The 12,384-nt window shown below is 37.5% G+C and overlaps 1 protein-coding gene across 2 annotated transcripts; it reads right to left on the minus strand.

Moving 5' to 3' along the window:
* Window positions 1–1,206: 1,206 nt before the first annotated feature.
* LOC121998724 (pentatricopeptide repeat-containing protein At2g34400-like) lies at window positions 1,207–4,488 on the minus strand. 2 transcript variants are annotated; one of them, XM_042553758.1, is made up of 3 exons: window positions 3,495–4,488; window positions 1,723–3,156; window positions 1,207–1,629 (listed from the first exon to the last, which is right to left on the minus strand). In XM_042553758.1, exons 1-2 carry the CDS (start codon window positions 4,379–4,381, stop codon window positions 2,211–2,213), a joined length of 1,833 nt encoding a protein of 610 aa, XP_042409692.1. In that variant the 5' UTR covers window positions 4,382–4,488; the 3' UTR covers window positions 1,207–1,629; window positions 1,723–2,210. The 2 variants fall into 2 exon arrangements, with proteins under 2 accessions (XP_042409692.1, XP_042409691.1); XM_042553757.1 differs by having other exon boundaries at window positions 1,207–1,632.
* Window positions 4,489–12,384: the final 7,896 nt, after the last annotated feature.

Raw genomic sequence — 12,384 nt, forward strand, 5'->3', positions numbered from 1 at the left:
TTAATATCCGCCTTATACTCTTACTGCTCTAGGACAGTACGGGGATTCAAGGAAGACTTCCTCTAATAAAGGGGGAAAGGGAAGATATTCATTAAACCAAAAGCCAACCAAAGAACCGGAGCCGATACAGTTACGGTCAAGGTACCGAGACCAAGACAGTCATTAAAGCAGTAAGAATCGAACCGACCGGACAGAGATTGTCTTTTCCACAGACCAGAAAGCCAGGAATTGCTTCCATCACAGACCAGAGAAGGTCACCAACCTCAAAGCCGATAAGACCCCAAGACGCGACAACAACAAAAGGCATTTTCTTTCAAAGAATCCCTTATTAACTTGAAAATGACACCCTTCTCTTCTTACCTACGCTATTTAGCCCGATTCCCAATGTTATTTTTTAAAAATTTAATAAATATGTAGCTATTATATGCTAACCATAATTTGAAACATAAAACATTTACTTTAACTATTTGGCTAAACTGAGTAAATTTTTATCTTCTTCTCAAAGGCTAATGGAATCCTATCTTTTTTTCAACTGGACTTGTGATATTTTTCCTAATGCAAGTCTACAAGTAGAATCAAAGCTGTAAAATAGCACAGCTAAGTGCAACAAATACTTTTTGCATATATGATTATATGAGTGTCTACTACATGGATAATATATTGTACACAAACAATTTACAACTGGAATCAAATCAGTGGGCATGGCATGGAGCCCCAGATGCTGTCACGTCGATATCGACATGGTATTGGCCAGCATATAAAAATAGTATAAAGAGCTTTCTCTTAAAATTGCACCTAAGCCATCTTAACAAATTTCCAAATTTTGTAGCAATAAGCAAAATGATAGCTGCTATATATCAACATGAATATTGTTAAGAATCATATGAAATACAAAGTGGCTTGGGTAGAGTCAATGACAGTATTTAGCCAGATCTAGTGAATCCTAAAATCTATAGTTGCTACTTTTTCCTATCAAATTAGTAAAAATCAAATGCATTTATTAAGGCGCAAGTGAAGTAAATATATTAATATAAAATCACTATTATATCCTTAATAATTTTTAAAAATATATTCTAGAATTTTTTTTAATTAAACATAGACAAATATTCTACAAATCAATTCATTAATTTTTTTTTAAAAAAAAACTAAATCTAAATTCTAGTGCTGTAGTTAAGGTACTGCAAGAATTGTTAGGTTGACCTTTTGGGAAATATCAAGCTCTTATATCAAACAAACTGTACAAGTTTATACCACTGTTAAAGATAAAATGAATACAAATAACTAAAACCAAATGAACAGAAGAAACCAAAATTTATGGCCATGAGAAACCATTCTCTCGCAACATTTGTCTGTGTGAGATTGCTCATACGTTTCCATACTGCTTATAATTTCTTCGGCGGCTGAGGTGGCCGTATCGGTAAGCATGATTGCGGAACTCATGGTTGGTGTCCTTGCGTCTCCAATGAAGTTAGAAATCCCCAGAATTGGAGAGTCACATTGCAGCTTGCTCAGCAAAATGTAGTTAGAGAACTACAAAAACGTAACAGGTGCTTGCTTGATGGCGATAAGTAGATTCTGATTGAAGCGGCATTGTATCAGACAATCTTGGGTTATGTAAGGTTTAGGATCCTTCTAAAAGTATAGGCAATATTGTATCAGTTACGCCATAGACAGCATTTAAAAAAAAGGACTATAATCTCTATTGAGTTTGCACAAAAGTACCTGGGCAAGTAGTGGATCTGATCTCTGAGGCCGCTGAGAATGTGATCACAAATTTGAATTCTGGAAATCACAAGTATGATGTTTATCCAAGTCAAGGAGCAAGGAGATTTTTCTGAATAATCAGCAACAGAAGTTAGAATTTCAAAGGGCATAGTTTTTATTCTCTTATCTCATTGCAGCCATCAGTTTCAAACTTTTCAGGTATGCTTCAATTTTCTTTGATATCAAATGATTAGTAGCATAGCAGCTACCTCTATAATTTACATAACAAGAGTAATTCCACATCAGTTGCTGCTCTACAACTCTTTCAGGCATGCTCACTTTTCATCCTTAATGCTGTAATTGTGAGCCTAGGTTAAATATTAACCCAGTTCAGCTATCAAAATAGATCATATTCCTTCAGATAAAAATTTCTAGGATGGCTAAAACCTGAGGATTACCCTTCGCTAAAGAGCAATTACTACATGCATTGGTCTATACCAGCTAATTTAGTCAATCTTTGGAGGGTAACCTTCCATCTTCATCTCATCAACTACTAAGTCAATCATATCAAAAATCTCTGTAGCTCTGAGATGCATCCTGTCACCTGCATGGAATTCATGGACTTGGTCACTGACCTCGATCCAGCTGCAACCAGGAGTCTTCGCTACGCCCCTCTCCCTCATGAGCCCTATCATCCTGGCTGAATCCTTCCATCTCTTTGAGCCTGCAAACATTTTAGAAGAAATGACATAGTTTGCTGAGTTTGAAGGCTCCAATTCAAGGATCCTCTTTGCAATTTTCTCTCCTATTTTCGCATTCTTGTGATAGCGACAAGCACTAAGCATAGCTCCTAAGGCAACTGCATCAGGTTTTTGAGGCATTTTCTCCAGGAACTCCCATGCTTCTTCCAATAGTCCAGCACGTGCAAAAAGGTCGACCATGCAGGAATAATGCTCAATCTTTGGAACAATTCCATACGTTGACTGCATGAGACCAAACCAACGACGGCCTTCATCAACTAAGCCTGAGTGTACACATGCCGAAAGTAAACCTATGAACGTAATATCATCAGGTAGAAGCCCTTGCTTATCAGCAAGCATCTGGGAGAACAACGAAATAGACTCTTCGCCTTGCCCATTGAAAGCAAAAGCGGAGATGATAGCATTCCATGTGAATAGGTTCCTGTGAGGCAAGTTTTCGAAGACTTCCATAGCTCGAACTAAATTTCCACATTTTGCATACATGTCAACCAAAGCTGTTCCGACATAAACATTATTATATAGGCCATTTCTTGACGCATATGCATCAAGGGACATGCCTAGCTCTAGTGCCCCAACCGAAGCGCAAGCTGATAGAACACCTACAATTGTGATTTTGTCAGGTTCAATCCCTTTCTTCCTCATGGTGTGAAATAATTTAATGGCTTCATTCGATAGACCATTCTGAGCATACCTGTGTAGTTTTGACAAGCCAAACAATCAATCCAAGATTCTATATGCCACAATCTAACAAAAAAAAAAGTGTTTGTCTCCATTTACTAACCGTATAAAATGAACCAACAGAATTAACAAAAGTTTGCCTAGTTTATCAAAAAGGACATCATAATGTAATGCACAAGGATCTAATGAATACTTCTTTTCTGTTGATTGGATATTAGTTAAACCAATATAGAAAGGAGCAAGTCTTTGTTACTATGGCACCAAAGGTTTACCACAGTCAAATATTGTAATGAACTAGAGCAACAGCTATGGAATTTGGAAAGTGAGTTTCGAAAAAGGAATGATATGTACCCTGTGATCATTGCGTTCCATGCAACCAAATCCTTCTTTGCCAGTCGATCAAAAACCCTCCTTGCTGAGTCCAAATCCCCGCATTTACCATACATATCAATCATTGACGACCCAAGAAACGAGTTCAGGACCAATCCATACTCCCCCACCAGCTCCTCCAACCACATGCCCAAGCTCACGTCCCCCAAGTCCCCGCACGCCGCCAAGACACTCACCAGAGTGACCTCGTCCGGCTCGACCAGTCCTTCTGATCGCATCCTCCGGAACAGCTCCACCGCCTCCCCGGCGCAACCCATCTTCGCGTACCCTGAAAGCATCGAATTCCAGGAGACCGAATCTCTCACGGCGATTTCATCGAACAGCTTGCGGGCGAGGCCCACCTGGCCGCACCGCGCGTACATGGTGAGCAGAGAGTGCTGGACGTGGTCGACGTCTTGAAGGGCGAGCTTGACGATGGAGGCGTGGGCGGCGAGGCCGTGGTACAAGGACTGGAGGTTGGCGGCGGCGAGGAGAACGAAGGGGAAGGTGTAGTGGTCGGGCCGTAGGCCGGAGCGGAGCATGCGGAGGTAGAACTCGAGGGCGAGAGGAAAGCGTGAGTAGAGAGTGACAAGGGCGCGGATCACGAGGTTGAAGGAAAAGTCGTTGGGGCGGGGGTTCTGGGAAAAAAGGAGGAGGGAGTAGGGTAGGTCGCCGAGGAGGAGGAGCCTGGCGAGGAGGTCGTTGGGCTTGCGGACGGCGAGGGTGAGCATGTGGGCGTGGATCTGCTTGAAGCATCGGAGGGTGGTGCATTGCTTGAGCAGAGAGAGGATACGGTGGTGCCGGTGGCGAGAAGGAGAAGCATAGGAAGGCGGCGGCGGCGGCGGCTTTAGGAGTTTGGATTTGAGCATGGGCTTGGGCGAACATTCGACTCGCCCAACGAAAATAGCACAGCTGATACGTTTACTTGGGCAACCTTTTGACACAAACAACCAAACTTGTGATATTTTTGAAGTGTTTTACCGTTTAAGGATGGTCCGGTTGTACGAAGCTGCCACCGGTACATATTTATCACATTAGGTATCTTCTTGTTTTACATTTTATATGAAACACTATTTTCACGGCTCCAAACCGTGACCTAAGGTCACATACCTTTTAAATTTATAATTAAAAAAACTTAGGTGTCTAAATTTCCTCCAATTAATTTAGAAAGATAGACATGTTGAAAATATAAATCAGAATTAAAGTTATTTAATATTATGTGTATGAATATTGGAGGATTCATGAATGACTCTTTGGATGATGCATGTACATTATTTAATATTGGTTCATGTATTTATATAGATACATCTTGAGGTACTCCCTATAAATACCTTGTGTGTTTAACAATTTAGATATAAAGAAAATAAGAAGAATTAATTTCCTCTCATCTTTAGTGTTATAAACTTTTTTTTATGCTCTTCATCTGCTAACAAATTGGTATCAGAGTTGTCATTTGTGTTTGGAGATAAAGCTTGAAGGAAAATGTCGAATGGAACCTCATTTGTTGTTCCATCTCTTACCAAGGAAAATTATGATAATTGGTGCATAAGAATGAAGGCTTTGCTTGGATCATATGTAGTTTGGGATCCTGTGGAGAATGACGTTGATGAAAATGTGGTATCCATCAAGAAGAAGGACCAAAAGGCGCTCACTTTCATCCATTGAAGTTTGGATGAAAAGATGTTAGAAAGTTGCTACGGTAACTACTTCCAAGCAAGCATGGGAAACTCTTCAAGTTTCATTTAAAGGTGTTGATAAAATGAAGAAGGTACGTCTCCAAACATTGAGAGGAGAGTTTGAATCTCTACGCATGAAGGATTCCGAATTCATTTCGGATTATTTCTTAAGAGTATTGGCTGTCACAAATCAATTGAAAAGATATGGAGATGATATGAAAGATGATCGAATTGTTGGAAAATTTTTGAGATTTTTGGATCCAAGATTTAATTATATTGTGATTGTCATCGAAGAGTCTAAAGATCTAGACACCATGACCGTTGATGAACTTGTCGGATCTTTACAAGCACACGAAGAAAGATTGATAAAACCGGTTCAAGAATCAGTTGAACAAGCTTTGAAAGTAAAGCTATCATTGAAGGACACAAACTAAGGCACATCCCAAAGGGTTGTGGACGTGGAGGATCTCGAGGGCAGGGCCAAGGTTGAGGTCGTGGTCATGCAAGAGGTGGACGAGGTGACAAAAACACCGCATATAATAATGAGAGGAGTCAAAACTTCAATCAAAGAAGTCGTGGAAGAGGTAGAAGTCGTGGAGGCCATCAAATGAGGTATGATAAATTTGAAGTTGAGTGCTTTACTTGTCATCGTCTTGGCCACTATTCTTGGGAATGTAGAAATAATATGGAAGAGACAAACAATTTTGCGGAAACCAATGATGCAAAAGAAGATTTGGGCCTACTTTGCTTCTAGCTTGCAAAAATGATCAAGATGAGAATGAGAGTACATGGTATCTTGATTCTGGCGCAAGTAGCCACATTTACGGAAGGAGAAATTTATTCGTGGAACTTGATGAATCAACCGATGGAGATATAACTTTTGGCGACTCTTCGAAAGTTCAAGTGAAATAAAAATGTACGATTTTGATTCATTCAAAATATGGGAGTCATCAATTAATTTCCAATGTGTTTTATGTGTCGGCCATGAAAGTAACATTTTAAGTTTGGGCCAATTATTGGAAAAGAATTATGATATTCACCTAAAAGATAAATACTTGACGCTGAAAGATGATAGTGGAAGATTGCTTGCTAAGGTGCCCATGAAAAAGAACCAAATGTTTTTGCTAAATATTCAAAGTGATGTTCCTATGTGTTTGAAATCTTGTTTCAAAGATTCATCTTGGCTATGACACATGAGATTTGGGCATTTGAACTTTGATGAGCTGAAAATGATGAGCAAAGGAAGAATGGTGAAAGGGTTGCCTTTCATAAACCATCCTAATCAACTTTGTGAAGGATGTATTCTTGGCAAGCAAGCAAGAAAAAGTTTTCCCAAGGAGTCTTTAACAAGGGCTCAACATCCATTGGAGTTGATACACTCGGATGTGTGTGGACCAATCAAGCCATCATAACTTTGTGAGAATAATTACTGTTGGTTAGTCCTAGGAAAACGTACCGGTTCCACTGTACAAAAATTTTTTTTACAAGTGTCGAACCTTTCCTTAAATAACCTATTGTGTTCTTTAGAAGTTAAATTAGGAATCGCATACGGAACTTAACATTATTGATTCCAAATTTAACTTATCTGTTCTTAATGGTTTAGATTTGAATCGCAAGCGGAACTTAACACTATTGATTCAAATCTACCTAAGTTATTAATTCCATAAATATTAATTTTCAAAATTGGCTTCCAGGACTGCATGGCGAGGCACATGGCCTTCTTGGATATGGGAGCAACCACCACCGCCTAGGCAAAGCCTTTTAAGGAAAGTTAATATTTATTTCCTTAAATAACTCTAGGTTAACCAAAAAGAACAATCGAATCACAAATTCGAAAAAGAAGAAAACACAAACTCGAAAAAAAAACTATTTCAAAAACTCTAGAATCATATGCCTCTTGTGTTTGGTATTTCCATAAATAACTATACAAAGAAAACTAGTATGATGCGGAAAACAATTACTAGTTATACCTTTCTTTGTAATCAAAATAACCTCTTGATCTTCTACCGTATTCCTCTTCTTATCTCGGACGTTGTGTGGGCAACAATCTTCCGAGACGAGAGCCACCAAGCTCCTTCTTCTCCAAGCTAGATTAGGCCACCATTAATTCTCCATGAGAAGTAAAGGTCCAGCCACCACCACCAAGTTCCAAGGGATGTTAGAAACAACATCTTCTTTCTCCCCTTCTTCTCCTAGCTAGAACCGACCACCATGGACTTCCTTTATGTTGATGTCGCCGGCCACAAAGGAGGAAGAGAAAAGAAGGAGAAGAGGAGACCCTAGGGCGGGCCACACCAAGGAAGAAAAGAGAGGAAGAAAAGAATAGAGTTGTTAGCCATTAAGGCACCCCTACCCCCTCTTTTATAATCCTTGGTCTTGGCAAATAAGGAAATTTTAATAAAAACTTCCTTAATTCTTTTGCCATGAAAAAGAAAAAATTAATTAATTAAAATCAATTTTCTTTTTCCAATTACTTGGTCGGCCACTTTCTTCCCAAAACAAGGAAAGTTTTAATTAAAACAAGAATTAAAACTTCCTAATTTGTTTCCGAAAATTTATAAAAATTTCTCCAATAATTTTTCCCTTCATGGTGATTTGTAAAAGAAAATTTTATAAATTAAAATCTTTCTTTTAAACATTGTGGATAATTTCCAAAAAGGAAAGTTATCTTTAAAAATTAAAATCTCTTTTCAATTTATAAATAAGGAAAGATATCAAATCTTTTCTTAATTTTTGTAGAAACTAATAAAAGAGAATATTTAATTTTAAACTCTCTTTTAAATCATGAACATGGTTAAAAAAAGAAAGTTTTCTCAAAATTAAAATTTCCTTTCAATCTACAAATAAGGAAAGATTTTAAATCTTTTCTTAATCTTTTGTAGAAAGCTATAAAAGGAAAGATTTAAATTTTAAACTCTCTTTTAAAACCATAATATCCACATAAGAAATAATTTTAATAAAAATTCCTTTTAATTTTCTAGTGGCCGACCACCTAAGCTTGGGACCCAAGCTTTGACCGACCACCAACTTGGCTCATCCACTTGGTCTTGGCCGGCCCTAGCTTGGGTTCCAAGCTAGCTTGGCCGACCCCATTAGGATGGGTAAGAAGGTGGGTATGTGGTAGGTATAAATCTCTATATACACGAGGCTACGAGAGGGACCGAGAGGAGGAATTGGTTTTGGTCTCCCGATGAAATTAAGCTTCCCGTGTTCGCCCCGAACACACAACTTAACTTCATCAATAATAATTCATACCACTAAAGAATTATTATTGAACTACCGCACCAATCCCAAATTACATTTTTGGACTCCTTCTTATTATGAGTGTGTTAGTCTCCCTGTGTTTAAGATGTCGAATGCCCATTAATTAAGTGAGTCACTAACAACTCATTTAATTAATATCTTAGTCCAAGAGTAGTACCACTCAACCTTATCGTCATGTCGGACTAAGTCCACCTGCAGGGTTTAACATGACAATCTTTATGAGCTCCTCTTGGGGACATTATCAACCTAGATTACTAGGATACAGTTTCCTTCTATAATCAACAAGTCACACTATAAGTAACATCATTCCCCAACTTATCGGGCATTTTGATTTATCGAGCTAAATCTCACCCTTTGATAAGTCAAAGAAATAAATATTAAATATATGTGCTTGTTATTATATTAGGATTAAGAGCACACACTTCCATAATAACTAATGTCTAGTTCTTTTATTAAATCAGTATAAAAAGAACTTACCTTAAATGGTCCTGTTCAATACACTTAGAGTGTACTAGTGTAATCTATTAGTCAAGATAAACTAATACCTAATTACACTACGACTATTCCAATGGTTTGTTCCTTTCCATCTTAGTCGTGAGCTACTGTTTATAATTTATAAAGAACCGATAACACGATCTTCTGTGTGTGACACCACACACTATGTTATCTACAATATAAATTAATTGAACATCTACATTTGGTATATATAAATGTAGACACTTGACCAATGTGATTCTTATAAATGTTTATACAAAAGCTAGGCTTTTAGTATACACTCCAACAATTACTTTGTGCTTTTCATTGATGACTATTCTCGAAAAACTTGGGTGTACTTTTTAAAGGCAAAATCTGAGGTGTTTAGAACCGTCAAAAGGTTCAAATTAATGGTGGAGAAACATAGTGGCTATCAAATCAAAGCTCTTCGGTCCGATAGAGGTGGAGAATTCACATCTAATAAATTCAAGATTTTCTGTGAAGAAAATGACATTCATCATCCCATGATGACTCCATACTCACCACAACAAAATAGAGTGGCAAAAAAGAAGAACCGAACTATTCTCAACATGGTGAGGAGTATGTTAGAGAGCAAGAATATGCCGAATAAATATTGGGCTGAAGCTGTCTCTTGTTCAGTATACTTGATAAATCAGTGTCACACCAAAAGTGTTCATGGTATGACATCTCAAAAAGCTTGGAGTGGATACAAGCCAAGTGTTTCACACTTGAGGGTTTTTGGAAGCATTGCCTACACGCATGTTCATGATGAGAAAAAAACAAAGCTTGATGATAAAAGTGCAAAGTATCTCTTCATCGACTATGATCAAAGCTCTAAAGGGTACAAGTTGTATAATCCAAGCAATGGGAAGATTGTCATAAGAAGAGATGTGGAGTTCGATGAAGTAGGTGCTTGGGAGTGGAGTACTACAAAGAAAGAGAGGGGATATAGTTCTTTCCTTGATGATGATGAGGGGGAAGAAGGCATGGCACCGCCTAATACTCCACCACCAACACCACCACCACAAGATTCACAAACAAATGAAGCAAGCTCGAGTGAAGGGTCTCGAAGATTCAAAAATTTGAGTGACATTTATAATGCCATTGAAGAGGTAAATTTTAATGATTTTACTCAATTTTGCTTACTAGCAGAAACTGAGCTTGTAAGTTATGACGATGTCGCTGATAATAACAAATAGAGAAATGCCATGAATGAAGAAATCAAGGCAATCACAAAGAATGATACATGGGAGCTAGTATCATTACCGAATGGCAAGAACACAATTGGTGTGAAGTGGGTGTACAAAATAAAGAGAAATGAGCAAGGCGCGGTTGAAAAATACAAAACAATATTGGTTGCTAAGGGGTACAAGCAAAAGGTCAGAATTGACTATAATGAGGTATTTGCACCTGTTTCTCATCTTGAAACAATTCGATTGATCATTTCTATTGTAGCTCAAAACTGTTGGAGAATCTAGCAAATGGATGTAAAATCTGTATTTTTGAATGGAGACTTGGAGAAAGAAGTCTATATTGATCAAACTTTGGGTTATGTAGTGCCTAATGAAGAAAATAAAGTGCTAAAATTGAAGAAGACTCTCTATGGCTTGAAGCAAGCCCCGCGTGCTTGGAATAGCAGAATTGGTAAATATTTTCGAGCAAATGGTTTTATCAAGTGTCCACATGAGCATGCTCTCTATGCAAGGAATGATAAAAATGGTGATATGTTACTTGTTTGCTTGTATGTGGATGAATTAATTTTTACAGAGAATAATCCAAAGATGTTTGAAGATTTCAAGAGAGTTATGACAAAGGTGTTTGAGATGACGGATATTGGCATAATATCTTACTATCTTGTAATTGAAGTGAAACAACGAGATGATGACATATTTATTTCTCAAGAATGATATGCTAAAGAAATTCTCAAGAAGTTTGATATAAAAAATTGCAAGTCGGTCAATACACCCGTGGAGTGTGGAATCAAGCCATACATGAATCAAGATGGTGAAAAAGTTGATCCAACTTTATTCAAGAGTCTTGTTGGAAGCTTGAGGTATCTAACTTGTACTAGACCGGATATTCTTTTTTGTGTTGGACTTGTGAGTCGTTACATGGAAGCTCCTACTACTTCACATTTGAAAATTGCCAAAAGAATTCTTCGCTACATCAAAGGTACAATTAATTATGGTATCTTGTATGCTTTCTTGGACGACTTTATGCTTGTTGGCTATTGTGATAGTAATTGGGCCGGTGATATTGATAGTCTAAAAAGTACTACTTGGTTTGTTTTTCTTTATGGGAAATTCAACTTTTACTTGGAATTCTAAGAAGCAACCTATTGTGACTCTTTCTACTTGTGAGACGGAGTATGTAGCTGCTACTTCTTGTGTTTACCATGCTATTTGGCTAAGGAGTTTGTTGAAAGAATTGAATCTATCACAAGAAGATCCGATGGAGATTTATGTTGATAATAAATCTGCAATTGCATTGGCCAAGAATCCGGTGTTTTATGAAAGAAGCAAGAAAATTGATACAAGATATCATTTTATTCGAGATTGTATATCGAAGGAAGAAGTGAAGCTTGAATACGTGAAGTCACAAGATCAAGTTGCCGATATCTTCACAAAACCATTGAAATTTGATGTTTTCAAGAAACTTCATTTTTTACTTGGAGTAATGAATCTGGTTTAAGAGGGGGTGTTGAAAATATAAACCAGAATTAAAGTTATTTAATATTATGTGCATGAATATTGGAGGATTCATGAACGACTCTTTGGATGATGCATGTATATCATTTAATATTGGTTCATGTATTTATATAGATAGATCTGGGGCACTCCCTATAAATACCCTATGTGTTTAACAATTTAGATATGAAGAAAATAAGAAGAAGTAGTTTCCTCCCATCTTGAGTGTTATATATTTTTTTTATACTCTTCATCTGCTAACAAGACTACTATTTCTCTCATTCATCTGCCAAGTAATTTGAAGTCTAATTCTTAGCTTATCCATATTAGCTATCCTATTTAAAAATTTTGTCCTGAATTTTAAATAAGGTAGTTAAAAAATGTTTACATTAATTACCTTATCTATTTAATACAAAGAGAAGAACTAGCCATTGGCAGTAAACTCCTGTGGAGCTAGCTCCGGCAACCACAATGGATCCACTCGTATCACATTACGAATGTAATTTTGATTTGTTCGAACTAGTTCGTTGAAGATGAGACAATCTGCCTTTGTGCGGAACAACACAGAAGAAGGATTCACCTGCACGATCTGACCGCTAGCTAAAGTTCTACGGCAACAAAGGAAGAATCAATTTTGCTGCAATAGGAAACAATGAGATAGTACAATCAAGAGTATCTTTAGATTGTGCACTAAAAGATAAATTGCAATATCTTCAAACTTGTGAATGTCCCGTGCGTGTCGAAGAGACC

This window comes from Zingiber officinale, chromosome 6A, assembly GCF_018446385.1.
Source record: "Zingiber officinale cultivar Zhangliang chromosome 6A, Zo_v1.1, whole genome shotgun sequence".
Lineage (NCBI taxonomy): Eukaryota > Viridiplantae > Streptophyta > Magnoliopsida > Zingiberales > Zingiberaceae > Zingiber > Zingiber officinale.

Excerpts from the sequence above, each read along its gene's own strand:
- LOC121998724 (XM_042553758.1), bottom strand. The coding sequence starts at position 4,381 with ATGCTCAAATCCAAACTCCTAAAGCCGCCGCCGCCGCCGCCTTCCTAT. Across the intron at positions 3,157-3,494 it reads TGGAACGCAATGATCACAGG|GTATGCTCAGAATGGTCTAT; the intron begins GTACATATCATT and ends AAAACTACACAG.